Source organism: Myotis myotis, unplaced genomic scaffold, assembly GCF_014108235.1.
Source record: "Myotis myotis isolate mMyoMyo1 unplaced genomic scaffold, mMyoMyo1.p scaffold_m19_p_5, whole genome shotgun sequence".
Taxonomy (NCBI): Eukaryota; Metazoa; Chordata; class Mammalia; order Chiroptera; family Vespertilionidae; genus Myotis; species Myotis myotis.
In genome coordinates this window covers 102,597,702-102,625,131 of record NW_023416357.1, presented here as the reverse complement: position 1 = coordinate 102,625,131, position 27,430 = coordinate 102,597,702, and the positions used below count along the sequence as shown (strand labels likewise).

At 60.7% G+C, this 27,430-nt stretch overlaps 7 protein-coding genes across 34 annotated transcripts in view; 3 read left to right on the top strand and 4 right to left on the bottom strand.

Annotated features, from left to right (window-relative positions):
• Positions 1 to 1,511, top strand: part of MAPK8IP3 (mitogen-activated protein kinase 8 interacting protein 3) — a 51,737-nt gene extending 50,226 nt beyond the window's left edge. For all 14 annotated transcript variants that reach the window (XM_036309426.1, XM_036309422.1, XM_036309430.1 and 11 more), the window contains one exon: positions 45 to 1,511. In XM_036309426.1, the coding sequence (XP_036165319.1) occupies positions 45 to 166 (122 nt within the window). In that variant the 3' untranslated portion in view covers positions 167 to 1,511. The remainder of the gene's footprint in view (positions 1 to 44) is intronic.
• A 14-nt stretch (positions 1,512 to 1,525) lies between these two features.
• NME3 (NME/NM23 nucleoside diphosphate kinase 3) lies at positions 1,526 to 2,819 on the bottom strand. Of its 2 annotated transcripts, none has more exons than XM_036309453.1 (5): positions 2,650 to 2,819; positions 2,434 to 2,564; positions 2,190 to 2,291; positions 1,994 to 2,106; positions 1,526 to 1,891 (listed from the first exon to the last, which is right to left on the bottom strand). In XM_036309453.1, exons 1-5 carry the CDS (start codon positions 2,693 to 2,695, stop codon positions 1,774 to 1,776), a joined length of 510 nt encoding a protein of 169 aa, XP_036165346.1. In that variant the 5' UTR covers positions 2,696 to 2,819; the 3' UTR covers positions 1,526 to 1,773. The 2 variants fall into 2 exon arrangements, with proteins under 2 accessions (XP_036165346.1, XP_036165347.1); XM_036309454.1 differs by having other exon boundaries at positions 2,002 to 2,106.
• Positions 2,820 to 2,986: 167 nt separating this feature from the next.
• On the bottom strand, positions 2,987 to 4,325 carry MRPS34 (mitochondrial ribosomal protein S34). Its single transcript, XM_036309452.1, has 3 exons — positions 3,974 to 4,325; positions 3,797 to 3,839; positions 2,987 to 3,711 (listed from the first exon to the last, which is right to left on the bottom strand). Exons 1-3 carry the CDS (start codon positions 4,292 to 4,294, stop codon positions 3,419 to 3,421), a joined length of 657 nt encoding a protein of 218 aa, XP_036165345.1. The 5' UTR covers positions 4,295 to 4,325; the 3' UTR covers positions 2,987 to 3,418.
• Positions 4,259 to 9,992, top strand: EME2 (essential meiotic structure-specific endonuclease subunit 2). 4 transcript variants are annotated; one of them, XM_036309444.1, is made up of 8 exons: positions 4,259 to 4,647; positions 4,979 to 5,115; positions 5,535 to 5,627; positions 6,296 to 6,387; positions 6,568 to 6,661; positions 6,821 to 6,936; positions 7,102 to 7,291; positions 8,069 to 9,992. In XM_036309444.1, the coding sequence occupies exons 1-8, from the start codon at positions 4,293 to 4,295 to the stop codon at positions 8,108 to 8,110; spliced, it is 1,119 nt and encodes a 372-aa protein (XP_036165337.1). In that variant the 5' UTR covers positions 4,259 to 4,292; the 3' UTR covers positions 8,111 to 9,992. The 4 variants fall into 4 exon arrangements, with proteins under 4 accessions (XP_036165337.1, XP_036165335.1, XP_036165336.1 ...); XM_036309442.1 differs by having other exon boundaries at positions 7,370 to 9,992; XM_036309443.1 differs by lacking the exon at positions 5,535 to 5,627 and having other exon boundaries at positions 7,370 to 9,992.
• On the bottom strand, positions 8,032 to 14,176 carry SPSB3 (splA/ryanodine receptor domain and SOCS box containing 3). 6 transcript variants are annotated; one of them, XM_036309439.1, is made up of 7 exons: positions 13,905 to 14,176; positions 12,519 to 12,656; positions 9,816 to 9,996; positions 9,459 to 9,646; positions 9,272 to 9,374; positions 9,065 to 9,190; positions 8,032 to 8,807 (listed from the first exon to the last, which is right to left on the bottom strand). In XM_036309439.1, the coding sequence occupies exons 1-7, from the start codon at positions 13,995 to 13,997 to the stop codon at positions 8,467 to 8,469; spliced, it is 1,170 nt and encodes a 389-aa protein (XP_036165332.1). In that variant the 5' UTR covers positions 13,998 to 14,176; the 3' UTR covers positions 8,032 to 8,466. The 6 variants fall into 6 exon arrangements, with proteins under 6 accessions (XP_036165332.1, XP_036165333.1, XP_036165329.1 ...); XM_036309440.1 differs by lacking the exon at positions 13,905 to 14,176 and adding an exon at positions 12,826 to 13,411; XM_036309436.1 differs by having other exon boundaries at positions 9,272 to 9,646.
• Positions 14,177 to 14,248: 72 nt separating this feature from the next.
• NUBP2 (nucleotide binding protein 2) lies at positions 14,249 to 20,182 on the top strand. 5 transcript variants are annotated; one of them, XM_036309446.1, is made up of 8 exons: positions 14,249 to 14,411; positions 15,315 to 15,350; positions 16,975 to 17,093; positions 17,243 to 17,441; positions 18,355 to 18,509; positions 18,628 to 18,738; positions 18,897 to 18,966; positions 19,554 to 20,182. In XM_036309446.1, the coding sequence occupies exons 1-8, from the start codon at positions 14,396 to 14,398 to the stop codon at positions 19,694 to 19,696; spliced, it is 849 nt and encodes a 282-aa protein (XP_036165339.1). In that variant the 5' UTR covers positions 14,249 to 14,395; the 3' UTR covers positions 19,697 to 20,182. The 5 variants fall into 5 exon arrangements, with proteins under 5 accessions (XP_036165339.1, XP_036165340.1, XP_036165342.1 ...); XM_036309447.1 differs by lacking the exon at positions 15,315 to 15,350; XM_036309449.1 differs by lacking the exon at positions 18,897 to 18,966 and having other exon boundaries at positions 19,554 to 19,798.
• Positions 19,839 to 27,343, bottom strand: IGFALS (insulin like growth factor binding protein acid labile subunit). 2 transcript variants are annotated; one of them, XM_036309435.1, is made up of 3 exons: positions 26,516 to 27,343; positions 24,327 to 24,494; positions 19,839 to 23,056 (listed from the first exon to the last, which is right to left on the bottom strand). In XM_036309435.1, exons 2-3 carry the CDS (start codon positions 24,340 to 24,342, stop codon positions 21,258 to 21,260), a joined length of 1,815 nt encoding a protein of 604 aa, XP_036165328.1. In that variant the 5' UTR covers positions 24,343 to 24,494; positions 26,516 to 27,343; the 3' UTR covers positions 19,839 to 21,257. The 2 variants fall into 2 exon arrangements, with proteins under 2 accessions (XP_036165328.1, XP_036165327.1); XM_036309434.1 differs by lacking the exon at positions 26,516 to 27,343 and having other exon boundaries at positions 24,327 to 24,538.
• Positions 27,344 to 27,430: the final 87 nt, after the last annotated feature.

The following is a 27,430-nucleotide window of genomic DNA, read 5'->3' as shown; positions in this document are numbered from 1 at the left end:
CCTGGGCAGGGGCTGCCCCTCACAGCCATCTGCTCTCTCCCCAGGCGATGGGGAGGACGATGAGACGGAGGAGAGTGCAGGGGACGTGAGCCAGGTGAAGCCCATGCTGTCCAAGGCCGAGCGCAGCCACATCATCGTGTGGCAGGTGTCCTACTCCCCCGAGTGAGGCATGGCCTCTGTTGCCCCCTACCTGGCACCATAATGTACATATGCCCACCCTGCCCCATGGGGCAGCCCACCAGCCCCTCTCTAACCTCTCAACCTGCAGCTTTCACCTTAGGTCCGGCCTGGGAGCTGACAGGGGCAGCAAGCAGCAAAGCGGATCTGGGTGGGAGGTGGGAGGGACAGAGCCTTTGGGGACACCCTTTTCCAAGCAGCTCCTGGCCAGCCCCTAGTCCAGAGGCCAGACCCAGGGCACTGGAGGGCCAGAACAAGGCAGAATTCCAGAGTGAACATTCCCCAGGGAGCTCCCAACTGCACCATGGGCTCCCCATCTCATCAGGGGAGGAAGCAGGGTCATCACAGCCAAGGCCCACTTGCCTTTGCCTGCTGTCCATGAGGGGGGTGGGGTCTGACCTTAAGGGAGCCAGCCCAGCCACTAGCCTTCCCTGGGTTCCCCCATGCCCTGCCCCTGCCACCCCAGGAAATGGCATGAAAGCATGTATCCAGGCTCCCGGGGCAGCTGTGTGAGAAGATAGATGCCCTCGTCGTGCTCATGTTCCCCAATTCCCTGTGTGGCAGACTCTCACCAGCCCTCATCAACCCATGTGTCCTCTCCTGGGCAGAAGACCCACCTTATAGAAGCAGGCCCTGCAGTCCTCCTCCTCCTGGAAGGCCCCAGGGTGGGGTTTCTCAGGCTGCCAGGGCAGACCCAAGCCTCAGGAAGGGGTGGGGGGGCACTAGGACACAGGCTCTGCCTCAGGGTGATGGAAGAAGGTGTGCTCCAGGGCCTGCCTCCCAAGCAGTCTCCAAGGAGCCCAGCTCCCAAGACACGTTACTAAGTGCCTCGGGCTGGTGGTGTGGCCTTCTCCCTTAAGGGCAACTGACAGGCTGACAGCGGAGACCCTAAGGGCTCAGGACGGGCCACCTCCCTGGCTCTAGGAGCATGCACCACCTGCTTGGAAGGGCACCGCCCTGGACTGCTGCCTCCCCACCTGCCCAGGCCTTACTCCTGCTCCGAGAAACACTGATCAGGGCAGCCCCGGCCCTGCTGCCCACGCACCTCCCACCAGAGAAGCACAGATCTTGGGCAGCCATGCCATAGCCCAGCCAGGACCACTGCAGTCACATGCAGCTAGGCTTCTCCCACCGCCTGCCCCTCTCCACTGTGATGTATGTCAAGTCCTTGTCCGTCCCCACAGGGCCAGGATGACCGGGGTTATCTGGGTGGATGCAGCTGGGGGAAGGGGCTGGGTGGCGATTCTCCTCAGGCTTTGGCCCTGCAAGCAAACCCGCGTATCTGCTCTGTGTAATAAATGTCTTATCATGGAACCTGTGTCCCTGAACCCAAACCAATGTGAGCACAAGCGTTTTCTTCAGTTTATTATAAAAAGAAACGCTGGACCAGCTGAGCGCCAGGCCTCCGCTCTGGTGCGTTTCCAGGCGCACTGCACAGTGCCGCCAACGTTTGGGGCAGACCCACCTGTCCTCTTGGAGGTCCGAAGGGGGCTGTCCACCCTGCCACAGGGTGTCCTGAGCCCCACCGCAGGGCCTGGAGGGTGCGAAGTCACCCACACCTATTGCGGCCCGGGGTGCTCAGCTCGGGTCCCGCCGTTACTCATACAGCCAGCGCTCGGCGCTGTCCTCCCAGCAGAGCAGCTCGTTGGGGCTGAACCAGAGCGCGATCTCTCGGCGGGCACTCTCCACGGAGTCGCTGCCGTGAATCACATTCCTGCGCGGGAAAGGCGCCCTGAGTGCGGGCAGGGGCCCACGAAGCCCTGCTGGGGGGGTCGGGAGGGGGTAGCAATGTCCCCGGGGCCAGGGCCGGCCTTACTTGCCAACCTCGATGCAGAAATCTCCGCGGATGGTGCCGGGCGGAGCATCCGCTGGGTCTGTGGCCCCGATTAGCGCCCGGGAGACGCGCACAACGTCCAGGCCCTGCCACACCTGGGGACCGGGACGGGGTCGGCACCGGTCAGGGCGCGGCTCGGCGCGGGGTCAGCCGCCGCCCGGCCCGGCCCGGCACTCACCATGGCCACCACGGGCCCCGAGCCCATGTACTTGACCAGGCGGCCGAAGAAGGGGCGCTCTCGGAGCTCCGCGTAGTGCTCGCGCAGCAGCTCCTCCGAGGCCTGCGGACGAGGGGGTCGGGCCGCGGCTCAGAGGCGCCGCCGGCTCCCGCGCCCTCCCTCGTCCCCCATCTCCCAGCCCCCATCCCCCGCCCCCGCCCCCCATTACCCAGCCCCCACCCTCATCCCCCATCCCCCGCCCCACCTGCACCAGCTTCAGAGCCACCAGCTTGAAGCCCTTCCTCTCGAAGCGCTGCACGATCTCGCCCACGAGCCGCCGCTGCACGCCGTCGGGCTTCACGGCCAGGAAGGTGCGCTCATGGACACCGGCGCGGGCTGCGGGACCGCGAGGCGGCGGCGCGCGTCAGCCCGGCCGAGCCCGTCCCCACCCGGCCTGGCCCCCTGCCCGGCCGCCGCTTACCCGCCGGGAATAAGTTGGCGAAGATGGTCAGCACCAAGCAGATCATGATGGCGGCGGCAGCGGGAGTGAAGCGCGGCCTCGGGGGTGGGGGCGGGGCCTGCGCTTAAAGGGGCCGCGGCCCCACCCGCCTCGTGCCGGCCTCCTGGAGCCGCGAAGAGTGAAGCTGGGCCTGGGGTCCACGCCCAGCCCGGGACCCGGGGACAACTAGGTCTGTACCGACCGCAGTCCGCTCCCGCCTTCCCATCCACCAGGCCAGGACACCAGGGTGGCAGGCAACCTTTCCCTCCCGCACTCCTGCACACAGCCCAACCCAAACGCGAAGAAGCCACAACCCGGCTGCTGCATTTGCCTTTATTCGCTCTCAAGCTTCGGTCCTGGCTGAAGCAACGCATATGGGAAAGGATGCCACCTGGAAGTGACAGGTGCCCGCGCCGGGGCTCCACGCCTGCAGCCCCGCTGCTGCCAGCTCTCCCCCAGCAGCGGCCTCCTGCGGGGGCCCCGTGCACACTCCAGACCGAAAGAAACCACCACCCACCACCGGACCACACGCCACGGTGTCGGTCTTCTCCCAACACTCCCTCGGCCAGATCTGGGTTTGGAGAACAGGGACAGAGACACCGGCGCGGGGTCTGGCGCCCCTCTGTTCAGTGCGGTCTCAGAAAAGCCACGGAGGTCCCCGGGGGCTGACTCAGGAGCAACACAGACATTCTGATTCACCAGGATGGTGCCCACTGCCTTGCACCCTAGACAAACTGCCGGTTCTGGCATTTCAGACAGGAGTGCCCTTGGCCCTTTTCTTTGCCTCTTGTTTCTCGGGGTAGTCCCAGGGCTCAATGGGGACCCTCTCCAGATTCAGCACGGGCTCCTCGGTGCTGGGGTCCCCATTCTTCCGTCGCTCAGCCAGAATCATGGCTCGGAGCAGCGGCGGGTAGGGCACGGAGCGCAGGGTGTCCTCCGGCGCCGGCGTGAAAGCGGTGAAGGCCGCCTCCTCGTGCTTGGGCACCAGCCGCCAGTCGTGGTACATGGTGTGTTCGATCTCCCGGGCCTCACTCTCCGTCTTTCCTGGGGAGAGAAGGGCGGGTGTATTGCACACACTTGCGGACCCGTCTGTTGCCAGCAGCCACCCTAGCCGGCCATGACGCCTTACCTTTGAAGGTCAGGATGCCCCAGGCCTTGCCATGGTCCAGGTTCTGCAAAGCAACAGGGAGAGGTCAGCTCACCAAGCTCTCTCGCCCCCAGATAGCAACACGCAACGCCGTGTGTGAGGGAAACGGTGCTGCCCCGCGACGCTCGGGAGCGGGAAGGTGAGGGCGGGCACACGCACCTGCGCCGTGTAGTCCGGCCGGACACGCGTGAGGCGCCAGTAGCACGGCTCGTCGTGCTGCCACAGCCAGGACTTGCGCGTGACCAGGCGGCCCAGGCCGAAGAACGGGAGGCGGCCGAGCAGCTGCAGGAGGCGGCTTTCGCGGCGCACGTCCGCCCAGGCCCGCACGGGCAGTCGGCGGCCCGAGTACGGCCGCGTCAGCGTCTCGTAGTCCAGGGCGTAGAGCTGTGAGTCGCGTGGCCGCTCCCGTCGCTCGCGGAGGGCCCGCACACGGCGGGCCAGCTCGGCGATCAGCCGCGGCCGCACCTTCTTGCGCCCCATGGCCTGCCCGCGCCTCCCCGCCGCGCTTCGCGAAGCCGGCCCGCCGCCGGAAGCGGCTGGTGTTCTCTACAAAAGCCTCCGGGCACGACCGGAAGCGGAGGAGGCCGGGCAGGCTATGGCGAAGGTTGGGTCCCGCAGGGTCGGGCGCTCGTGTCGGGGCCGGGGACAGCGGCGGCCCACGACCTGGGAGATCTCGGACTCGGACACTGAGGGGCCCGTCGGCGCGGGAGCCGACTCAGAGGCCGCCGTGAGGGCCCGGGACCCGGCGGAGCAGCGCAGAGCGGAGGCCGAGGCGCTGCGGCTGCTGCGGCCCAAGCAGGCACTGCGGCGCCTGGCGGTGCGCGTGGACCCAGGTGCGCCCGAGGGCGGGGGCAGGTGTCCCGGGAGAAGCCGCACTTCGGCCCGAGCTTGGGTTTTGGAAGCTCCTCATAATCGCTGGGAGGTTGTCCCCCGCCCACTGCGGGGCGAGAGGGGCCTCTGTCAAGGCCGCCTCTTGGCCAAGAATTGGCGCCGGCTTTCCCGTTGGGGAGCTTGATGAAAAGATTCCGGGAGCTGGACCCATCGCGCTCTTGGAGTCGGCAGCGTCGGTGTGTTTGTCATTCGCCACCCAGGCTGGGGGTCTGCTGTGAGCAGCATCCTCACGTGGAGGGAGAGGAATGACAGCTTCTCTTCCGCTCACCCTAGCCATCCTGGAAGATGCTGGTGCTGACATCCTGATGGAGGCCTTGGGCTCCCTGGGCTGTGAGTACCACATCGAGCCCCAGCGCCCCGCCCGGAGCCTCAGGTGGAGCAGAGTGAAGCCAGAACCTTGCCCCTGCAGTGTGAGTGCCCCAGCAGCCTCATTTCCAGGGTTTACCTAGTGCGGCCCTGGGTTGGGTGTTTTGCCGCTGTGATTTCATGAGGGGTTGGTGTAATCATGCACATAAGCTCAGAATGGGGAATGCGGAGTGGGTGATGCCCAAGCCACTACAATGGTCAATTGCAGACCCGGGTCCAGGGCCTGAACTCATCTGGTGCTGAGGAATGTTCCATCCCCACTGATGCTGTGGTCAGTGCTCCTGTGGGCTCTATGGACCAGGGCTAGTCTTGGCCGTGGTAGGAGATCACCTTGGCTTCTGTAGATCTTTGTGGGCATGGGCGCTTGCCTGTGGCCATGAACCTCAAGGTACTGTGCTGCCCGTGCCAAGGCCCTGGGACACTTGAGGCTGAGGATGAGCAGCACCCCTGGGTATCCCTGCAGGTGCCTCCTGAAGTGTGGGCTGCGGGTGAGCAGGAACTGCTGCGGCTGCTGGAGCCTGAGGAGTTTCTGCAGGGTGTCTTCCAGCTGACCCAGGTGCTTGGAGGGGGGCTGGGTTCCCAGCCTGCATGTGCTGTTCTGCCAGGCCTGATTAAGGACAGGGGCTGAGAGGGCATGCAGTGGGCTGGGGCTCCTCTCTGTTCAGCAGCCAAGATGTGAATGAGATGAGGGAAGACAGCTGGGCTCTTGGCCTGGGAGCAGACGGGAGCCACAGCTGCTTCTAGAGGGCAGCAGCAAGGATAACAAGGGCCCTCTGAAGAGTCAGAAGCCAGAAGTGGGGAACTGGTAAGAGGGGGTCTGGGGACTTGGGCTGCGAGTCGGCTTGCAGTCCAGCTATGAGAGCCACCAGCCCAGACCCCACCTGGCTGAAGGAGCAATAGGGACTGCTTAGCTGATGCTTGTGCCAGAGGGTCATTAGGTTAGTAGACCCTCTGTCTGAGGTTCAGCATTTATCAAGTACCTGCTGCCAGGCTGGGATGCAGAGTGGACCAAGAATGGGGGCTTTTGTAGATCCCCTTGACCTCCTGAGAGGCACACAGCTAGTTTTCTAAAGAACGCTGACTGGGCAGAGGAAGTCTGCTCCAGTCTCCTCCCAGCACCACTGGGTTGTTCTTGCTCTCCTTTCTGCAAACTGGCAGTAGTCTGGTGAGCCCTGCCTACCGCAGCCCCAAGGAACAGGGGTGGTAAACCTTCTTGGCTTGCAGATCTGTGGCCCAGCCTGTTCAGTGCCCTGGATCTCTCCTGAGAGCCCCACCTGCCTTCACCTGGCTGTCATCGGGCTGGATGCCTACCTGTGGTACCAGTCACCCTCACACCCTGAGCAGGCCCGGCTGGGGTGGGGGAGTTCAGGGAAAAGATCGTGGTAGCTCTGGGGCTGCTAAACCCCTCCCTTGGGTGGGCTATGAAGGAAGCAGAACTCAAGGAGGGTGGGACCAATGGGATATGGGGAGCTGGAGGGACAGTCACCTCTGTTCAGGTCTCACCAGCCCAATGCCCAGGAGATGCAGCAGCCAGAGAGTCCAGGGGTAGCCCGTGCAGAGGTGGCGGTCGGCTGGCCTGAAGTGGAGGAGGTGAGGACAGGGCAGGTTGGATGAGGTGGGTGGCCTTGGCCCTGACAGGCTGGTCTCTGAGGTGTGATCTCAGGGTGGCATGTGAGGCTGGTCTCAGCTAGGTTGTCCCCCAGGGGAGCCCTCCTCTGAGCCCTCCTCATGGGTTTGTGTCCCCCTCAGGCCCTGGTGCTCCTGCAGCTCTGGGCAAACCTGGATGTGTTACTGGTGGCCTCCTGGCAGGAGCTGAGTCAGCACGTGTGCGCCTTCACTAAGGCCCTTGCCCAGCGCCCCTTCAAGTGCGTGACCCCCACTTCAGCTGGTGGCTGCTCTTGGGAGTGTTAACAGGAACACCTGGAGGGGTGGTACTTCCCGGGCCTCTTAAGGCCAGAGGGCTGAGCTGGGGGACTGGGTGGTCAGGAGAGATGAAGCCTCTAGAAACCCCCCTTTTCTCTCCCCATCAGGCAGTTCCAAGAGTCCGGGACCTTTTCCTTCTGCACAGCTGGGCGCTGGACGGCAGGCGAGCGTGTGACAAAAGATGGCACAGGGCTTCGGGGGGCCTGGTGGCGACAGATTAGGCAGTTCAACCGAGTCAGCCCGGCTGTGGCTGATGCTGTTGTCACTGCCTTCCCTTCTCCCCGCCTTCTGCAGCAGGTGAGCCCCCTCCTAGACTCTCAGACAAGGAGGCCAGGTCCCTGAGGCCTGCCCTGCTCATCCCTGTGCCTGCCCTAGGCGTACTTGGCCTGCAGCACTGATCAAGAGCGCCTGGCCCTCCTGGCTGATCTCCCCGTGAAGGTGGATGAAGGCGCTCGGCCCCGAAGGGTGGGGCCTGACCTTTCCCGTCGCATCTGCCTCTTCCTGACCTCCACCAACCCTGACCTCCTGCTGGATCTGAGCTCCTGACCTGCAGGGCCTTCTCCCACCAACAAACTGAACAGAAACAGAAGGCACCCCAACAAGGAAGAGACCAGAAACCAAAGGGGTGGGGGGAGGAGAGCTCACCCAGCACAGCTGTCCCTCAGCCTGGGGAGAGGCTCAGCCAGGTCTGAACCCAGGGGAGGCGCAGGTAGAGTAAAGGCTCTGGGTAATGATGAGCAGAAGAGGAAACTCCACGTGGGGCTGGAGGCTGGGGCAAGGCCTTGCACACACTGGCTGCAGGCCTGGGGCCAACTGGGACAGTGGGGAGAGTTGGGTAGCACCTAAGTCCCTCCTGGGGGCCATGCACCAGTCACCTGGAGGCGTGGGGGTGACACCTTCAGAGAGAAGTGAGACAGAGTCTCAAGGGAGAAAAGAGAGCCAGGCTGCCTCTTCCCCAAGGGTATTGCAACACAACCAGGACCACGGGAGAAAAGGTCTTGATGTGGACTCCTTTTAATGCTACCACTATGGAGGTGTTAGGTATAAACTCAGAGTTTATTACGATCGTTTCAGTCTCAGACGGGAGGAACAACTGACAACATGCAAAGCAAGTGAGGACAAACCCAAGGTCCCCAGAGGCTGGCAGCTACAGAAAAGGTGACATCTGATGAGGCCGCAGACTCGGTCCAGAAGAGCTGGTGTGGCCACTCACAAGAGACTCCAAGGAGAGAAGCAGCCACTGCCATACCCCACACAGGAAACAGATGGATTCAGTTCTGGTCTCAGGATCCCAGGGCCTGCGGCTTCTGAACTTATGGCAAGGCCTGACCTAGCCTCTGAGGGCAGGGGGACAGCCCAGACAGACCTTGGCCCAACTCCTCCCTCTCCTGTTACCCTGGAGCATGGCCTGAGGGAAAGGATGGAGAAAACGCTGTCCTCGCCTCAGGAGGCAGTTTTCATTGGAAAATAAGTTAGGTCCTTCGGCAGCGTTTCCTCTGGCAGCGCCGGGTCTCTGGGCTGCTGGGACTGACCGTGGCTTTGGGTGAGGGCGTGGGGGACTTGTGGTGGCCACAGCTCATGCTCAGGACCCAGCCCAGCTTGTTTTGTAGCACCTGCTTGAGGCCAGGTGGCAAGGGCAGGCCCTCAAGCGTGTCCCCAGAGTTGGGTCGTAGCTGGCGCAGGCGGTGGCAACACAGGTACTGTAGGGAGGTGGCGCTGGCACAGGAGCGGATGACCTTCATGCTGCTCTTGGCCGCGGTGGAGCACACCATTGGATAGAACTTCCTGTTCTGCAGCTTTGTGGCTGCCACACCTAGAGGGGGCACAGCCTGAATCCTGGGCCAGGAGGGGGCTTAGCCATTCTTTGGACATCCTCCTAAGATAACTAGGGTGGCCCTCGTGCTGTCCCACCCTCTGGAGACCCTGGGACCTCAGGCTTCTTTCTTCAAAGATATCTTTTTGGAAGCCTTAGGGCCACTCAGCCTGGGCCCGTCTCTGCTTCCTACAGGACCTCAGTAGCAGCCACACCCCACAGGTCTTTGTCTCCCCTGGGATCCTGGACACCCTCACCTATGCACTTCCTGTTCTTAAAGAAGGTCAGTGTCCCGTGCCAGGTATCCAGGTGCACGCCAATAATGGAGCCCTGGCCAAACCGCGAGGAGAAGGTCGTCTTGTCACCCTTGTGGTGGAGGAGCCCTAGGGGGCAGCAGGAGGCAAGGGGTTAGCCTATGTCTGGGGGCCCCTCCCAGCATGCCTGCCCTTCGGGGCCCCACATACCTGTGTAGGAGAGGCCCCAGCTGTCCTCATCCCTGCCAAGCAGGCTGCAGAACGTGTGGTGGTACTTGTCCAGGTCCACATCTGACGTCCCAATGCCCACCATCTGGAGACAACAGGCCAGGCAGAGGGGGGCCGGGGCCAGGGCACCAGCAGAGCTCCTCCCCCCACAGCCCTGCCTGTCACTTACCATATCAGTGCCGTACACAGGTGAGGTCATCTTGATCTCCCAGAAGTGCTGCCCCTCCCCTAGTTCCTTGGTGCCTCGGATGGCAGCTGTGCCGCAGCTGTACTCCACATGGAAGTTGACCTTCCGGTTGTCACAGCTCAGCAGGGTGGCTGAGGACTTATTCAAGTCATCCCAGACCCATTCAAAATCTAGGAGGAGTGGGGATAAGGACACATATGTAATAACTTAATAAAAAAATTTAAAAAAAAATGTAGGCGAGGAAAGGCCAGATTGGGGTAGTCTCTTGAACCCCTGCTGCGTCCTCATCTGGCCTAGCGACCTGCCCCTCAAGCCCAGTGACCCGCGCCAGGCACTTACACTCATCTTCCTCCCCACAGCGGCAGTCCTTGCCCCGGTGCGCCGCTGTGTGCAGGCTGCTGCAGAAGGCGGCCTCGCTCTGATTGTCACAGTTGCAGAAGGACTCACCCGTCACAGGCACAGCACTGGGGATGGATGCTGGCAGGGACGAGTACTCAGGGTCAGAGTCAGAGTCACTGTGCTGAGAAAAAAGGGCAGGCTGTTCCCCCTACTGTGCTTCTGCCCTCCACCTGCCACAGCACCCATCTTAGGCCAATGGGGGAACTGCTGACGCCCCAAGTTTAGCCTCAAAGGGATTCCCAAGGGCACAGCCGGACCACACTTCTGCAGTGCTCCCAGAGTGACCCTGCACACCTCCAGGCTCAGGTATGGGGAGGGCCCACCATGCCCCTGGGTTCCCGAGAGTGGGCTTAAAGGCCAACCCATTTCTGCACAGCCAAGGGGGCCCGGGAGCCCAGGCACTGATGAGCCCACAGCAGTGCTATATGCTTGGCTATCATTCTGCAGCCAGTTTCTAGATCATGGGTAGGCTGGCCCCATCAAGGATGGACTAAAGAAGGGGAGCCCTGGCAAAGTCCACTGGTGCCCTACTGAAGCCCGGGTCTCCCCACAGGCAGCAGCTGGGCTGTGGTAGTGCTGGCACACATTCCTGACTGCAGTGGCTTTATCATCCTTGCAACAGGTGGTTCTTAACCCCCAACCCAGAGCCCTAAGGAGCCCAGGGGTTTCATGCTGCTTCCAACTTCTGTAGTAGGAAAACATTCAGGGGGCAGGGACGGGGCTGTCCCTCTACCTGAGGGGCTCGGTCCTGGGCTTGATCCCAGGCTGAGCTGGTCAGGTTCTAGCAACTGCTGACCCACCCTCTCCTGGAAGCCATTAAGAGATGCTCTGTGCACCTAGTCATTCCTGCTCTGAAGCCACACAGGCCCCTCTGGATATCTGCCTTGACTCTGGACCCCAGGCCTCTGCCTGCCTGCTCTGTCAGCCCTCTTGGGTTGGCTCAGGGTCCTGGTTAGGCTCCAGCCTCCACCCCGGGTATTCCTCTTGCCTCCTTGAAACCCTTTGCAAAGCAGCCCACATACCGCCATCAGAGCTTACCTGCTCTGGTCCCTCCCCTCTTCCCCCACCTGTCATGGGGGAGAGCTCTTTGCCCGTGGAGGGCAGCTTTCAGATATCACTCCAAGAGGCTTTTCTGGCCCTCCCTCCTGAGTCCTCTTCCTCCTCACCTGCTCCTGACAGTCTCCTCTGTCCTGCTGCTCTGACTCCTCCAACCAAAACAGGAGCTCTGCAGGGGAAGAGCCTCGTCCTTGTTTCTTCCTATTCTACCCGAGGCCCATGCAGAAGCTCATAACCCAACTGGAGAGACTAAGAGGGTTGAACCCCAATCAGAGACAGCCCCAGAAAGGACTGGAGGCAGGCCCAAATCACCCCATTATCAAGGAACGGTGATCTCCCAAAAGCCAAGGCAGGCACACTGCCAGCCATAGGCAGCCCCTTCCCAGAGTCAGCAGCCAGGAGCGCAGGCCTCAGTACGGAAGGCCTGTAGGTCAACCTGGGCAGGGGGCAGGCCCAGCCCCTCGGCAAGCCAGAGGGAAGGGTGGTGTGTTTAGCCTTCAAGGATGTCAAGGTGACGCGCCCACCTGCTCGCCCACACAAATACTCCAGGCCAATCAGGTGATGGGGCAGGCTGCACGCAAGCACGTGCCAAACACTTGTACCCCAGCCGCCCAACACGGCCTGCATCCCAGAGTGATGAGCCAGTGAGGGAGGGACAGACACAGGAAAACAGACTGCTCCAGCCACATGGCCAGGACAGGAGCTGGCAGAGGCAGGAATGCAGGCCAGGACGCTGCTGGCCTGGGCAGCGATTTTGGGGAGACTCCCAGGATTCTGTCCATTCAGAACAGTCACTTTTATTCTCCATCAGGGCCTGGCAGTTCCACAAGGCTTAGCTGCCCTCACTCAAGGGACGAGAGGTGCCCACCCACTATCCCCAGGATGCCTGGCTGAGCCATGGAAACATGCAAAGTGCCTGTGACGGCACAGACAAGTCACCTAAAGATCACCCCAGCAGGAAGCAGGGGAGGTGACTCAGGGCAGGGCCAACCCCTTGCTCTCATCTAAGAGATTTTGGAAGATGACTGGAAATCTATTTCCCACCACTCCCTGAAGTGGGCACAAAAGCCACACCGCTCCGCTGTTCCCGGGGTCCGTACAGCCAGCCTCTGGCTGCAGAGCCCTCAGGTACACCAGGCAGCCTGCACTGAGACCAACAGCTGAGCTGCTGTTGCAACCAGAACTTGGGAACAACGGAGAGGGAGAAGGCACAAGAACTGTGGTTTCCAAAACTAAAGATCGTTTCACATGCACATACACACATACAGAGCACGTAGCTGTACAGGCAGGGGAACCGCCCAGGAGGGTGCAATGGAGTTAACGACAGCTACCTTCAGAAACTGGTTATAAGAAATGGAATGGAGATATTCTGTTGAATGAACTGACCAAAGAACCAACTGCCACCCTCTTCAGCAGAAAGTGTAGAGAGAGGAATGGGGTATCTACCCCGAGGTCCTGTCACCCCAGGGCCATGTGGATCCTTAACCAGGGTGAACCCAGGGTGAGCAGTAGGGTCCTACTGTCCTCTGTCCTCGGGGGCTTCTTGCAGAGGGGTCTCCACACCTTAGTCCAGCAGCACCCACCTACCTGCCCATCAGAGTCATAGCCCCAGGCAGTGGTCCCTGCCAGAGCCATGGCCCGGGCGTCTGCGTCGCGGTGGGCTGCACTCAGGACAAAATGCCATGCCCTGCTGCTCCGCGGGCGCCTGGCCATGGTGGACAGGATCTGAAAGAAAACAGGTTCTGAGCAAAGGAAACACCTGGCATAGGAAGGTCTCCCAACAATCCCTGCCTCTGGATGTGGCTGGCTGGGCCACATCCCCCTCAAGGGGGAGCATTTTGTGAGCCACATGGTGCTAAACTGAGGCTCCAGACCTCGCCTCACAAGCACCTACCTCACTCCAGTGTCCAAGCACCTTGATAAACCCTACGTAGAGTGTGTGCAAGGCCGTCCAGACACACATGGCTCTCCAGTGCCTCGTTCAGTCCCGCCTTCAGCTCAGCCTAGGCACCCAGCTGGGCCGCCTGGATGTCCCGCAGGCACCTCAGCCCTCACCTGGCTCCTCCTCCACTGCTGTTTGACAAATGGCATCTCCAACCTCCGGGTTCCTCATGCCAGACCATAGCATTCACCCCCTCCGGACTTCCTCCTTCCCCGCACCAGCTCCGCAGGGCCAGTCCCACCCCACACACTCCGCTCCCTACATAGCCAAGCTGTTTTTGAGACAAATCTTGAAACTTCAAGCAAACCTTAAATCTGATCACTCCTCAGGGATTACCATTCTTAGGATAAAAGGCAACATCCCCCAAAGCCTATCAGGTTCCCCTGTGCCTCTCCAATCCAGTGGCCGTGTCCGAGTTGCTAGCTCTTCCCTGCCCTTTGCCCGGAATGCCTTCCCCTCCCCTCCTTGGCTGTTTCCGTAGCCGACTTACAGTCAGTCTCGATTTCTATGAGTATCTACTGCCTAGTTCTCCCCCGGAACGAAGTCTCCAGGGCAGGACCTGTCCCCCACGGGGACCCCGGGAGGCACAGGCCAGCCTGTCGGCGGATGAACGCAGGCACCGCTTTCTAGGCTGGGAGCGCCGTCGGCAGAACCAGACCCCCTCCCTCCAGCAGGGCCCCCGCACGGCTGCTTCACCTGCCGGTCCGAGCCAGCGCTGCCGCCGCTCCGGTCGGCCGGCCCAGCCACCATCCGCTGCGTCTGCAGCGCTCAGTGGGCGACCCGCGATGCACGCGAAGTGACCGGCCCACGAGACCGTCCCCGGCCTCGAAGCGGGGAGCCTCTGACTAATTCCAGTTTCGGGCGGTGCCGCGGATCCTCCCCGCGCCGCGCGGCGGGCCTACTGTGCGGGGCAGCCCGCCCGGGCCCCGGCGCCGCCCGCGGGAACAAACGCGCGGCCGGGCCTCGCCGCCGGCGGTCCCGCAGGGGCCCGAACCGGGCGGGTCGGGAGGCGCGGACGCACCCGCCCTCACCTGAGCCGCTCCGCCGCCACGCGCCGCCGGCGGCCGTGACCCACTTTCCGCTCCAGAGCGAGACGTAAACAATCCCCGCCCCCCGCAACGCATCGGCCGTGCAGCCCGAGGCTGGCGCTCCAGGTCGGGCGCTCGGCACTCGCCGCTGGCCGAGGGGCTGCGGAACCTGTCAGGCCTGACTCGGCGTCCGCACTGGCCGCATCCTAAGCGGTCGGGGACGAGGCCGCGCGCCCCTGGGACAAGGGGCGAGTTAGGGGGGCGGCCCTACACTCCACCATTGACACGGAAGTGGGTTCCTCTCCGGTACGTCGTCCGCGCCGGAACTTGCGTAACCTTTTCTGCAACCTAATTGGCTAAGAGGAGCGTGAGTGAGCCTATCAAGAAGAGCCAGGGGGCGGGCTCGAGCTGCCCATTGGCCGAAGGCTCTTCACTCGGGCTGCAGGCGGACGGAGCGGAGGAAGCGGCCGCGAGGCGTGCAACCTGCGCGAGGGATGGAGGCGGTGGCCGGTGAGTCTGCGGGCGCCGAGGGGAGCGGGAAGAGACCGGCCCGCAGCTGTTGGTCGCGACCCTGGGTGTTTAGCGAACCGTCTTATTTGCAATGTAAGGGCCACGGAGACGCACGTGTACTTATGAGTGTAACGTCCTCAAGTTGCAAGTGTTCATGTAAGTGCCGCGCTGCTCGGGAGCGTGAAGTCAGGGGAACTCGAGCACGTGCGCTGTCTGCCGTTAAAAATACAATACTGCCGGTTATGCCATCGTTTTTTGACTTGGTGATACCCCAAGAAAACAGGAAGAAGTCGTTTGAATGTGGGGTTCTAAAAAGACACCAGAACATCACATACTTTTAGTTATTTGTGGAAGTTTTATTTGAGCTTTCCACACCTTAATATTTGAAAAAATGAAAGTTCTGTTGGACGGATACAAGCCCGTATCATAGATTTGCACAGATTAACCAACGTCGGTTTTCATAACTAGGGGGTTGCCACATTATCTTTTAAAAGACTTCCGGTCTGGTACCTTGGACACCAAGCTCTTAAAGCTCAATTCATCCACCGGATTGTAAACAACACTAGAGGGAAAAATCTGCAGCGACTTTTTAGAATAAGGGCAGCTTTGCTACAAGGTAAGATCTAGATTGATCAATTTTTAAAAGGGTTAGCTGCTTTTATAGCCAGGGGGAAATGCAGGTAAAAATCCAAAAGGTTGAACCTGGGTATGCCCGGAGGCCTGGCCTGTAATTTGTATCTTTCTAGAAAGATGCCTTATGTAGGAAGAGTGACAAGCTTGTCCAGTCTATCGCATAATCGTCGTCATTGGTTGGGCTTAAGAATGAAGCTGACCCTGACTTACCGGTAAAGGTGCTCCTCACGTTCTTCTGAGGGGAGATACAGCTTTTCTTGCCTCTTCCAGCACAGCCTCTCACACCTAGTCGGCACGCACATCCAGGTGAATGCACTGGGTTGATGGTCTGTTTATAAACTCTTCAGCTTGCTTAGGGGTGAAGGTTCTGTGGTTAACCGCTAAGGATCGCTGTCTGAGAAGTTCAGCTCCATCCAGTTATCTGATGAGTGCCCTGACTGGTCTCAGATAAAATTCCCCACTCCCCCCAGTGAGGAAAGTAGTCTAGTGATTAGGAGCTTGGCTAAACCAGGATCCAGACCTGAGCCTTTCCCTCCACCCCAGCAACAGTGAAGTTGACTCCCAAATACCTTTTGATGTTAAAACAATTTCATTAATTAACCTTTTAAAAAATTCCTCATCCAAGGATATTTTTCCTTTCATTTTTTAGAGAATGGTAGGGAGGTGTGTGGGGGGAGGGGGGAGGGGGTGCGGGGGAGAGAAACATCAATGTGAGAGACACATTGATTGGCTGCCTCCCGCCCGTGCCCTGACCCCTGGCTGGGGATTGAGCCAGCAACCGAGGTACAAGCCCTTGACCCTTAGGTCCGAGGACCAACATTCTAACTACTGTTCTAACTACTGAACCAAACCGGCCGGGGCTAAGTAATTAACCTTTTAAATTGCTGCAGGGGTGACCTGAAGCCAGGGGCTGGGGCTTCGTGTTTGCAGGCAGTGATCCACGTCCGGGATGTCCCAGCCCTAGGTGCTGGGAGCGGATCTGGGAAAGGCACTTGAATGCATTGGCGACAAGGACCTGCCCGACAGCCAGGGTAGGCTCCCTCTGAGTGCCTGCTAGGGAGGCTTTGGAAGTGCAGGCTTTTGAGCATGCCCTTGAGAGGTGGGTCAGGAGGAAGGATCGTACGCACTTCTGTGTTGATTGTTGAGCCCCGTCTGCATGTGGGGCGGGTGGAGAGAGCCGCTGCGGGAAGCAGGGCGAGGTCCTGAGGGTCCTGTAGCGAGAACAGGGGGTCACTGCTGGGGGGCTGAGGGCTGTGTGTGCAGGGCACAGGGGTTAGTTGGTGAATATTTATTTGGTGACATTTGGGGCTCATTTTAGGAAGAGGAGCTGGGTCAGAGTGGCGGCCCACAGGGGTCCACAGAAACAACTCTGGTCTCAGGACCTGTGTGGGAGTCACAGGATGCCCCTGCCCTTGTGTACTAGGGTTTCTTGAGGCTGGGCTGGCAGCCAGGGGACATTGACATTCACACACACACACACACACACACACACCCATGATTGCCGCTGCCCTGGGTCCCCAGAGCTATAAGGGGCCCTCCTGAGAACTGGAGGCCAAGGCTGCCTTGAGTGCTTCTCTGACTCCAGAGGAGCGGGCTGGGTGCCTGAAGATCAGACCTGGGCCCTAGGAGCGGGTGGGAGCTGCCCAAGCACAGAGGTGTCATGGCTGTAACAACCCAGTTTGCATTGGTCTCCATTGGAATCAGCCGGGAGCCAGCATGCTTTGGTTTATTGCCTGTGTGTGTGCACTTACACGTGTGCACACTAGAAAGAGGAGCAGTGTGGGTCATTTTAGGCAAGAGTGGGAGCAGCAGCATTGGAGGAACCAAGGGGTCGGGTCTCAGGACACAGGAGGAGCCTGGTGACCCGTGAGTGACAGTGAAGAGCATCTGCGTGAAGGGCCTCCTCACTAACTGGCATCCTTCTGAGCAGAGCCTGGAAACCTGTCTGGCGTCCGGCACATCGTCCTCATCCTCTCGGGAAAGGGGGGAGTCGGGAAAAGCACCATCTCCACCGAGCTGGCCCTGGCCCTGCGTCACGCAGGCAAGAAGGTGAGCGCCTGCTGCCCGCAGCCACAGCCTCTGTCCCCTCCTGAGCCGCCCCTGCCCTTTCCCTTCTGGGTAGACACACAGGGAAGCCATGCTTTCTTCCTGCCTTGGGAGACCCCTACATGCTATGCAGACATCCTGGCTCCTTGCAGGTGGGGATCCTCGATGTGGACCTGTGTGGCCCCAGCATCCCCTGCATGCTCCGGGCACAGGGCAGGGCCGTGCACCAGTGTGACAGTGGCTGGGTGCCCGTCTTCGTGGACCAAGAGCAGAAGGTCTCCCTCATGTCTGTGGGTTTCCTGCTGGAGAAGCCGGATGAAGCTGTGGTGTGGAGAGGCCCCAAGAAGAACGGTAATGACCAGGCAGGGGACTGCACTGTCAGCCTTCCAGCCTCCCTTGGCGCTCAGTTAAAAAGCCGAACAAGAGCCCTAGCTGGTTTTGCTCAGTGGATAGAGCATCAGTCTACGGACTGAAGGGTCCCAGGTTCGATTCCCATCCAGCGCACATGCCTAGGTTGTGGGCTCGATCCCCAGCAGGGGGCGTGCAGGAGGCAGCTGATTGATGATTCTCATCATTGACATTTCTGTCTCTCTCTCTCTCCCTTCCTCTCTGAAATCAATAAAAATATATATTTTTAAATCTGCTTAAAAAAAAAAAAAGGCGGAACAAGAGCCTGGAGCTGCTGGCCTTCCCCACCCCACGGGCCTCCTGCTGCTCACATGACCAGTCATGCCTGGACGTGGTGGTGGTGTCCAGATGGCAGGTGTGGGCCATGAGAGCGAGACAGCTATGTGGCTGTCGGCTGTGAAGTCCCCTTTCCCTTGGCAGGAAGGGCGGGTATGCTCAGACCTGAGCCCACCCTGTGTGTGTTGGGTGTGGGAGAAGGGGCACCAAGATGGGGCTCCGGTGCCTCAGCACCAGCAGGTGGCAAAGCCCCCTAGTGAGGCTGCAGGTATATTGGGGGGAGGGTGGGGGCTGCTCCACTCAGGTCATCTCTCGGGCTGTGAAAGCTGAGGTGTCCCCAAGGCTGGGCACAGGTGCCCCAGGAGGGTCTACCGAGGCCTCAGCAGAAGTCTAGCAGAGTAGGGTGGCCCAGCAGCTGGGAAGAAGGCGGTGCTGGTGGGGGACAGGGACAGAGGTGCCTCCCCGCTGCACTGTGCATCCCCCCACGTTCTGAGGAGCAGCGTGGAGGCCGGGTGGAGGCAGTGGGTGTGGGAGACCCCTTTTGAGATCCCAGCCACCTGACTTCCCTGGGCCTTCGCAGCTCTCATAAAGCAGTTTGTGTCTGACGTGGCCTGGGGACAGCTGGACTACCTGGTTGTGGACACGCCCCCAGGAACCTCTGATGAGCACATGGCTGCCGTGGAAGCCCTCCGACCCTACAGCCCCCTGGGGGCCATCGTGGTCACTACGCCCCAGGTACTGCAGAGCACGGTCCCCTTTCCCAGTGTGCCCCCTCCTCCCTGCTCTGTATGCTCTTCCTGGTCGAGTGTTCAGGATTCCCATGGGCCTGTTCTGGCTCGTCCCTGGTCCCTAGGCGGTGTCTGTGGGGGATGTGAGGCGGGAGCTGACCTTCTGTAGGAAGACAGGGCTGCGAGTGATCGGCATCGTGGAGAACATGAGCGGCTTTGTCTGCCCACACTGCACCGTAAGTCGTGGGGAGTTGTGGGCCGATTGCCCACGTGGGTTGTGGGGTTTGGGGGGTGGCGGGGGGAGAAGATGCTGTGCCCCCATCCTGCTCCCTGGCCTGGACCCCACTCCCTGAGTGCAGAGAGTCCTCAGGTGGACCCTGCGCCTCTGTCCTAGGAGTGCACCAACGTCTTCTCCAGGGGAGGCGGTGAGGAGCTGGCCAGACACGCCGGAGTCCCCTTCCTAGGTGAGCGGGTCAGGGCTCCCCTTGGCCTCTGCTCCGGGTGGTCCCACCTGCCTGTGCCCACTGCCCGTGGTGGGGGAGGAGGACAGTAGCCGTGTCCCCCTGTCCTTCTTGAGTTGCAGGTACCAGTTCATGTCTAATGCTGATCACTGCTGACCAGCTGGAAAGAAACGGCCTGAGGGAAAGGCGTGCCCCCCCCCCCCCCCCCCGCCAGGCCTTGAGTGGCAGCCCAGGCTGGTACCTGCTGAAACCCCCTGGAGAGCAGAAGGTGGCTTCTGCTCCGGGAGCGCCTTTATGGGCGGGGGGTGGGGGACACACGTGTGCGTGGCCACGTGTCCCCAGTGCTTGCCTTGCACTTTCTGCAAGTGGGCAATGTCCAAGGCAGCAGAGCTGGACCTGCTGGGTTGGCTGGTGGCTGTCAAGGTAGAAATTGAGCTCAAGCCCTTCTAGGCACCTCAGCCAGAGTGAGGCTGATGGGTGTCCGCTCTGGGCTAACGCAGCCTGACAGCAGCGCCTGTGCGAGGGAGGTGTGTGGACAGGGCCTCCCAGCCTCATGCTCAACACCTTTCCCCTTCCTTCTGTCTTCGCAGGCTCTGTGCCCCTGGACCCCAAGCTCACGAGGAGCCTGGAGGAGGGCCGAGACTTTATCCAAGAGTTCCCCCACAGCCCCGCCTTTCAAGCACTCTCCGCCATAGCCCAGAAGGTTTTGGAGGCACCTGCCCAGCTCTCCTGACCAAGGCCTCTCCTGGCGCCACTGTGGGGCTGCGGCTCACACTCAGCAGAGGTCCTGGTGCGGTTCCTGGAACCTGCAGGGCTGGCCTGTAGGGCTGTCACGGTGTGGACCTCCCCCTGCCCGGGCCCTTGTGAGGCGTTTGGTGCTTCAGCAGCAGCTGGGCACCAGAGCCACTGCCAGCGAGTGGTCTGCTGGCTTGGCCTGTTGCAGGCCCTGGGGAGAGCGAGGGGTTTAGTGCCATGGCCTGAGCTCGGTGCCTGCGCGTTCGCTCTTCATGCCGTGGCGCTCACATGCCCCAGACGGGCAGGCCACTCCTGATACCTCCACATTGTCCACAAAGCTTGTGGGTCTGTAGGTTGGCTGGGGACTTTGTCGTCCTCAAGTGCCTGGCTGCTGGTGGGGCTGTGAGTGATTGTGATTGAGGACGGGAGCACCCTGTAAGGTAGTAACTTCAGAGCCCACAATTAAATGTGTCCTGCCACCATGGTTATAAGTCTGATATTCTAGGTCATTCCGCCTTTGTCCAACCTCGGTGTATGACTGGTTGTGTGCCATAGCAGGCAGCGTTCACCCTAAGACCCGGGCTGGACCAGCAGGCTGGTTATCAACAGGCCCCTGAGGATTAGGGTGAGGGTGTGTTTGCAGGGGAATTTGATATGTCAGAGAAACGTGTGCATGGGGGCCCGCAGCCGGCCTCCACACTGCAGGGACCTAGGGCAGAGCTAAGGGCAGAGGAGTGTGAAATGCAGTCAGTCCCAGGAAGGCAGGAGGGCAGTCCATTCTGCAAAGCAGAAGAAGGGCGGGGGTGCCGCTCTTTCCGAGGGAAGAAGGGCTGTCAGAGGAGGTGTAGCAGCTCTGAGGTGGGGGTGTCCAGCAGGGCAACCTTCGGTACCATTTCCATGGATGTTGGGGTACTGGGGAAGGGGGCTGTGCCAAGAGGAAGAGGTGGGGGGAGGGGGAAGGAAGCGCCATTAAGGGGTTTGGCTGGGAGAGAGGATTGGCACCTGCTCTGGCCCCGTTTGACACCAGCTGCTGGGCCTCCTGGGGCTGAGGCTGCCTCTGCTGTGCTTCGGCTCCCGGGCTGGGCCGCCTCCGAGAGAACGCGACCTAACAAGGACCCGAGTAATGCCCTCCTCTCCTCAGGTGGAGGTGGGCGTCCGGGGACCAGGGTGGGAGAGCATGAAGAGTCCAAGCTCGGAGGGGAGTGGAAGGGCAGAGGGACCGAGGCACCCCCGGGGTGGGCTGAGCTGGCAGCAGGAGCGTTCCACAGGTGCCCCAACGGATGCTTTCCTCTCTCCGCCAAGTTTCATCCCTGTGGGCACAGGCATGTTTATTCCATTGCTTTTAATGGGTGACAGCTGTGCCCCCGATCCTCCTGATCTGCCCTCAGGTGCCAGGCCAGCAAACCCCAGGACCGTGTGTTCCCTGAGAAGAACCCCCAACAAGTAAGCAGTGTGGGCCTGGCCTCCGGGAGTTGCGGGGTAGGGCGCCCACCAGGCTCCGGGGATGGCAAGGGCTTGTCCTGACTCCAGGGCAGTATCTGGCCTGGATAAGCGTTGGATCAGCAATGACTAAAGTGGTCCTCACCGACATCACGCAGGTCGAGCCCCGAGATGCTGGGGGGACTGGCGCAGGTGATGTTGTTGTAGGTATACACAGGTCGCTGGCCGTCTTCCCCTTCGGAAACGGCCTGGACAAAGCGGGGCACGACAGTGGGATGCTGCAGGGCGAAGGCCCTCAGGGCCTGGAGGGGGCAGCCACAGTGCCAGGGATTGCCCTCCAGCCACAGGCGCTCCAGGCCCGAAGGCTGTGGCACAAAGGTCTGCAACGAGTTGTTCCCGAGGCTGAGGTAGCGCAGCCGCAGCGGCGAAAGGATGCTCGCGGGCAGGGCCTCCAGGTGGTTGTGCGAGATGTCCAGCCAGAAGGTGCAGTGCAGGGGCCCCAGGACTTCTGCTGACAGTGCCGACAGCCGGTTGCGGGACAGGAGCAAGTACTCCAGCTTGCCAAGACCCTGGAAGAGCTGACTGGGCAGCTGCGTTAGCTGGTTTGAGGTGAGGTCCAGCTCCAGGAGCTCAGGGAGCCCCCACAGGCTCTGTTCCTCAATGGCCGTGATGCCGTTGTCCTTGAGAAAGAGCCGACGCAGCCCGGAGAGGCCAGCGAAGGTGTGCTGGCGGATGCGGCCCAGGCAGCTGCCCTCCAGGTGCAGGCTGTGCAGCTTGCCCAGGCCCTGGAACACTCGCACTGGAAGGTTCCGTAGACAGTTGCCGGAGAGGTTCATGACGGCCACGTTCGAGAGGCCGAGGAAGGCCCCCGCCTTCACCTCCTGGATCTGGTTGTCATTGAGTGTGAGCACCTCCAGCTGGCCCAGACCCTCAAAGGCCTTGTCCGGCAGCTGCCTGAGGCGGTTGTGGCCCAGCTGCAGCTCCTCCAGGAAGTGCAGGTCCTTGAAGGTGCGGGGCCGCAGGCTGGGGATGGCGTTGTGTGAGAGGCGCAGGACGTGCAGGCCCAGCAGGCCTGGGAAGGTGTCTTCCAGGAGGCCGCCCACACGGTTGTGTGACAGGTCCAGCCAGCGCAGAGCTTTCAGGCCCAGGAACGCCCCCGGGGCCATGGCGCCAATGTGGTTGTGGTCTAGGTAGAGCTTCTGGAGCTTGGGCAGCTTGACAAAGATGTTGGCCTTGATGGCCCGCAGAGCGTTCCTGCTCAGGTCCAGCTCGCGGAGCTCGCTGAGGCCGTGGAAGAGGGGGGGCTGCAGGTAGGTCAGCTTGTTGCCTGCAAGGACCAGCTCACGCAGATTGACCAGGCCCTGGAACACGGTGTCGGGGAGCACGGCCAGGCTGTTCCAGCCAAGGTTGAGGTCCCAGAGGTTGGCCAGGCCACGGAAGAGGCCCTCATCCACCCTTCTGAGGAGATTGTTGTTGAGGCCAAGTGAGGCGAGACCCGGCGTGTGCAGGAAGGTGTGAGCCCCAAGGCCGCGCAACTGGTTCCGCTCCAGGTGCAGGTGGTACAGGTTCTGCAGGCCCAACAGCACTTTGGGCTCCAGGCTGGCCAGCCCACTGCCCTGCAGATTGAGGAAGCCCAGGCTGGAGAAGTTGCGGAAGGCTGCCTCGGGGATGGAGGAGAAGTTATTGCCATCCAGCCACAGGGCCCTGGCGCTGTCGGGGATCCCGTCGGGCAGCCGTGTGAGGTTCCGGGAGCTGCAGAAGACGCTGAGCTCATCTGTGTAGTCATCGTGGCCGCAGGTGCAGATGGCTGGGCACTGCAGGCCCCCGGTGTCCCCTGGCACTCCAGGCTCCACTCCCTCCAGGCCACGGGGGCCCAGCGCTGCCCAGGAGACCAGCAGCACTGCCAGGGCCAGGCCTCCTGCAGGGAGAGGAACTTGGGGAGAGGCGGCACTAAGGGGCTCGGATGTGAACCCCAGAGTGAGAGACCTGGAGCCGTCTAAGCCTCAGCCGGCATGTGTGGGCCACCATTTAACTTGGCACCCATTCCACAGCACGCCACCGTGAGAGGCGGTGCTGCTGATGGGACTAGAGGTGTGAGCTGAGGTATGCAGTCGCCCCACTTAAATGGGAAGCAGAAGGCAGGGGTAGGGTGCTCACCAGGTGTTCTCCAGCTCAGAACAATCACAGGATTGACGGGCAATACCTCTTCCAGAGAAAACTAAGGGCTGGCCGCCCAGTGATTAGGCCATGTGTCCGTCTGTGTCCCTAACAGGGACAGTCAGCCGGGCCAAGCTGCCAGGTGGGCCTAGAGGAAGGCGTGAGCGGGAGAATGTTCTGGGTGGGTACGCGCTTGTTGCCTTTGGAGGCTGAACAGCGAATCAGATGCGTTTAGCCCGCACCCAGGTACTTGGCCCAGCACCATGGTGAGGAGAGAGACGGTGCTGGCCGAAGTGGCAGGCAGGGACCCTAGACCAGTGGTCGGCAAACTGCGGCTCGCCAGCCACATGCGGCTCTTTGGCCCCTTGAGTGTGGCTCTTCCACAAAACACCGACATCTGCCCATGGGCCACGAAGTTTCAGTCGCACTGTACGTGCGCACCTGCACGTGGTACTTTGTGGAAGAGCCACACTCAAGGGGCCAAAGAGCCGCATGTGGCTGGCGAGCCGCAGTTTGCCGACCACTGGCCTAGACCATTGGCTCAAGACCGTCAACTCCCTGGGGTCAGGTTTTGTTTCAGGACAAAGGGTGCCGAGCTTCCCAGCAGCTGTCCCAGAACCTCTGCTGGCCACTGGGCTGCCCTGCAGAGCTTGGGGTCTCGGTGAGGCACAGGCAGTGCAGCAGGATCCCCCTCACCCAACTGGATGGGCCTAGGCCCTGCGATGGAACAAGACAGCAGTGGCTTGGCCTCCAAGTGGCTGGGAGGGCAGCAAGGCCCTCGCCCAGCAGGGGTCTCCAGGGCAAGGGCCCTGGTTTGGGGTAAGAAGACACCCACCCTGCCTCCCTTGTGTTGCTGTTCTGGGCCCTTAGGAGGAGGAAAAGGTGACTCTCTGGGGCCAGGCTCAGCTGCACCCTCCACACCCCTGCGGCCCCATTACCCCCATGGGCTCCCAAAAGTTCAGCCTAGCCAGAGCCGAGCCATGTGGAGGGCTGCAGAGCCCCAGTGGGCTGGGGGGTCCGGGGAGCCTCACCTTTCCTCAGGGCCATCCCGCATGCACAGCAGACAGCAGGTCTGCTGGGGCTGGCTGTCCTGCCTTCTGGATTTCCCCACCTCCAGCGCGGCCAGGCCTGTCACAGGCCAGCTCATCCCTGCTGGCTCTGGGCTCCATTAACCCCCTCCTGTCGGGTGGCCAGGTGCCCTGGGAGTAGATGGCACAGCGGTGAAACTGGGGGCCTGCGTGCATCCTGAAGCCACCCTCAGGGTCCAAGGTGGGCCATGGTGCAGCTCTGAGGGTCAACAGGGGCCTGTCCTGTCCCTCCCCTGCTTCTAGCCCAGCCCTGCGGAGTGGGGCCAGCAGGGCGGAGGGGAGGGGACGGGGGGAGTACGCCTAGGAGCAGCCTGTGAGGGTCTGGTGCTTGGTTAGGTTTGGGGAATCCAGGAAAGAAGCCTCCTATGCTTGACTCCCCTGCCCTGGATGGGCCTCCTTGGGTAGCTCTCCGGGTCTCCCCACCTAGCTGATGGCCATGTGAGGGTTAAGCAGGAGCCACCACATTTCCCAATGGGCCTGCCCATCTGCCCTGGCACACTGACCACCCCCTTCCTAACTTGGGTGGGGTCGCCCAGCCCAGCCTTGGCTTCTCCTGTGACCTCAGGGTCAGCTGGTGTCTGGCCACTGCCCCTCCCCAGCCTCTCTGCTGGCAAATGCCTGGCAGAGCCCAGCCGCCTGATGTTTGCTTTTCGCAGGCAGGCGCCACTTTCCCAAGAAGAGATGGGGGGCAGGAGGGTGGCCTGGCCTAGGGCCAGCGTCTGCCTGCTGGGAGCCCCCATGCTGTCCTGCAGGCTCCTGTGGGGACATAGCCACTCCGTTCTGTAAATAGACCGCTGGGATGTGTGCCCAGTGCCTGGCCTGAGGTCAGAACTTAGGTGATGGCTGGCAAGGCTGCTGGAGCCTAGGGGAGCCCCACCACGCCCTTACCCGCCTGTCAGTCTCTGCTCTTCCTGCTCAAACCAGGTACAGCCTGGCCCTCCAGCCATCCCTTCCTCTATGGGGGACCCTCCCTCCCTCCCTCACGTCTGCTGTGCCTGCTCTGCCTGGGCGGTGGGCCTGTGTTTGCAAGGGTCTGGAGCAGGCCCAGCTGGGTCTGGGGAGGGCAAGGCTTACTGGTTTAAGGGACTTTCAAATGGAACATTTCTATATCCAACTGGGTGCTCAGTGGGGAGAGGAGAGGGGCAGGTGGGAGCTGCCCCAATCCTCCCGTCGGGTCTGGAAGCTCCTCACTGGGCCCAGGGACTGGAGCCCTCACCTGCCTCCCCAGTGGCAGCCCCTCCCCTGCCTCCCAGCTGTGGGGTGGCGGTGAGGGGACAGCTTTATCTCCCTCCCTTTTATTGAGCTTGGATCTTTTTCCAGGTCATTTCTCAGCTTCTGAGAAATTATAGATCTGCCTGGGAGAAAGTCCGCACCCAGAAATTTACAGAGTAAACACAGTTACACAGCAGAAAGTGTGGACTCAGCAGGAGTTCTGGGCCAGTGGGGCCTCTTCCCCGTGCTGGATCATGAGGCTGGAGCAGGGTGCGTGCACGTGGACAGGGAGGGTTGGTGGTCCTGTCACTGAACATTTGAAGGTTGGGACAGGAAATTCCTGTGATCGAGCTTGCGCGTCTGGGAAAGCCTTACTCAGTGGTTCTCAACCCTCTGGCCCTTTAAGTACAGTTCCTTATGTTGTGACCCAACCATAAAATTATTTTTGTTGCTACTTCATAACTGCAATGTCGCTACTGTTATGAATCGTCATGTAAATATCTGATATGCAGGATGGTCTTAGGCGACCCCTGTGAAAGGGTCGTTCGACCGCCAAAGGGGTCGCGACCCACAGGTTGAGAACTGCTGCCTTACAGGATTTTGGCAGCTGGGGTTGGCTATTCTTTAAATTTTTTTTTTCTTTTCTTTTTAGGGAGAAAGGGAGAGAGAAAAAACAAACATCAATTGGCTGCCTCCTGCATGCACCTGAGGACCGAGCCATAACCCAGGCATGTGCCCTGACTGGGAATCGTACCAGCCACCTTCTGGTGCACAGGACAAAGCTCAACCAACTCAGCCACGCTGGCCGGGTGGGTTGGGAGCTTTAAATCTGCGAGTTCTGCAGGAACCCTCCCGGAGTAGTCGGGAGCCACTCCCTGCTGGGACACCTGGACGCCACATGCTGCTCTGTCTGCTCTTACCCCGGAGGGGACAGTGGCTTTCCTTGTCTGTGTCTCCTCCATCCCCGTGAGGTGGCAGCTCAGGCTCACTGGCCGGTGGGCTGTCCTCTCTGAAGCGCAGGTTTCAGCCTCTGGCCAGTTTTCTATTTGGTTGTCAAGTCTGAATTATAAGACAAAAAAAAAATCACATTAAGATGCAAGCCACTGTCGGGGTGGGGAGCCCATGCTTTCTGCTCTGTAATTTGCTTTTTTGTGCTCTTTATCATGGTAGTGGCGAGAGTTAGTTTAATGTGGTCTCTCATAAGCTGTTCCTTAAATGTTATGAACTTGATTTCCCAAATACCAACAGTAAGGATGGAAAAAGTCCAAAAAGGTTTTTTTTATGTAGTCCAATTTATCAAACTGGTTTCAGGTCCTATTTGTCACATGACTTTTATGATCTTCTAAAATACCTTGAAAACATGTTACCTTTCACCGTGACATCTGCAGGCTACCTGCTCTCCAGTCCACTTCCTAAGCATGTGAGGCAGAGCTCACGTTTCATTCTCCTCAGTGGGTCCCCGGGGCTCACTACCATTTAGTTCGTGGCTGTCCTTGCTCCCTGCTCCTCAGTGTCCACTTCAGCGAGGGCCTTTCTGGGCTCTCCTTGCCCCCTCAGCGTCCACCTGCACCATGGAGGCTTTTCAGTGGGTCTCGGCAGCTGGTGGAGCAGGCCCTCCCTCCACTTCCTCCTCTGAGAGCACTTGGCTACTAAGTCCTTTTCATTTCCTCATCTGCTGCGGGAGCAGCTTGTCAAGTATCTAAAATGAAGCCAAAAGACTTTTTTTAAAAAGATTTATTTTAGGCCTGGCCGGAGTGGCTCAGTGGTTGAGTGTCGACCTATGAACCAAGAGGTCGCGGTTTGATTCCCGGTCAGGGCACTTGCCTGGGTTGTGG

What these genes read in the sequence shown, in the direction of transcription:
- NUBP2 (XM_036309446.1), top strand. An exon ending in TTGTCTGCCCACACTGCACC is followed by an intron (nt 18,739 to 18,896) that starts GTAAGTCGTGGG and finishes CCTCTGTCCTAG; the next exon opens with GAGTGCACCAACGTCTTCTC. An exon ending in CGCCGGAGTCCCCTTCCTAG is followed by an intron (nt 18,967 to 19,553) that starts GTGAGCGGGTCA and finishes CTGTCTTCGCAG; the next exon opens with GCTCTGTGCCCCTGGACCCC.
- NME3 (XM_036309453.1), bottom strand. Translation starts at nt 2,695, where the DNA reads ATGATCTGCTTGGTGCTGACCATCTTCGCCAACTTATTCCCGGCGG. An exon ending in CGCCAACTTATTCCCGGCGG is followed by an intron (nt 2,565 to 2,649) that starts GTAAGCGGCGGC and finishes GCGGTCCCGCAG; the next exon opens with CCCGCGCCGGTGTCCATGAG. An exon ending in CGGGGCCCGTGGTGGCCATG is followed by an intron (nt 2,107 to 2,189) that starts GTGAGTGCCGGG and finishes CCCGGTCCCCAG; the next exon opens with GTGTGGCAGGGCCTGGACGT.
- SPSB3 (XM_036309436.1), bottom strand. Translation starts at nt 13,997, where the DNA reads ATGCGTTGCGGGGGGCGGGGATTGTTTACGTCTCGCTCTGGAGCGGAA. An exon ending in GTGGCGGCGGAGCGGCTCAG is followed by an intron (nt 12,657 to 13,904) that starts GTGAGGGCGGGT and finishes GTTTTCTTTCAG; the next exon opens with ATCCTGTCCACCATGGCCAG. An exon ending in CTGGGGCCTCTCCTACACAG is followed by an intron (nt 9,191 to 9,271) that starts GTATGTGGGGCC and finishes GCTGCCCCCTAG; the next exon opens with GGCTCCTCCACCACAAGGGT.
- EME2 (XM_036309442.1), top strand. Translation starts at nt 4,293, where the DNA reads ATGGCCTGCCCGCGCCTCCCCGCCGCGCTTCGCGAAGCCGGCCCGCCG. An exon ending in GGCGGTGCGCGTGGACCCAG is followed by an intron (nt 4,648 to 4,978) that starts GTGCGCCCGAGG and finishes CGCTCACCCTAG; the next exon opens with CCATCCTGGAAGATGCTGGT. An exon ending in GTGTCTTCCAGCTGACCCAG is followed by an intron (nt 5,628 to 6,295) that starts GTGCTTGGAGGG and finishes CTTGGCTTGCAG; the next exon opens with ATCTGTGGCCCAGCCTGTTC.
- MRPS34 (XM_036309452.1), bottom strand. Translation starts at nt 4,294, where the DNA reads ATGGGGCGCAAGAAGGTGCGGCCGCGGCTGATCGCCGAGCTGGCCCGC. An exon ending in GGCCGGACTACACGGCGCAG is followed by an intron (nt 3,840 to 3,973) that starts GTGCGTGTGCCC and finishes GTTGCTTTGCAG; the next exon opens with AACCTGGACCATGGCAAGGC. An exon ending in GGGCATCCTGACCTTCAAAG is followed by an intron (nt 3,712 to 3,796) that starts GTAAGGCGTCAT and finishes TTCTCTCCCCAG; the next exon opens with GAAAGACGGAGAGTGAGGCC.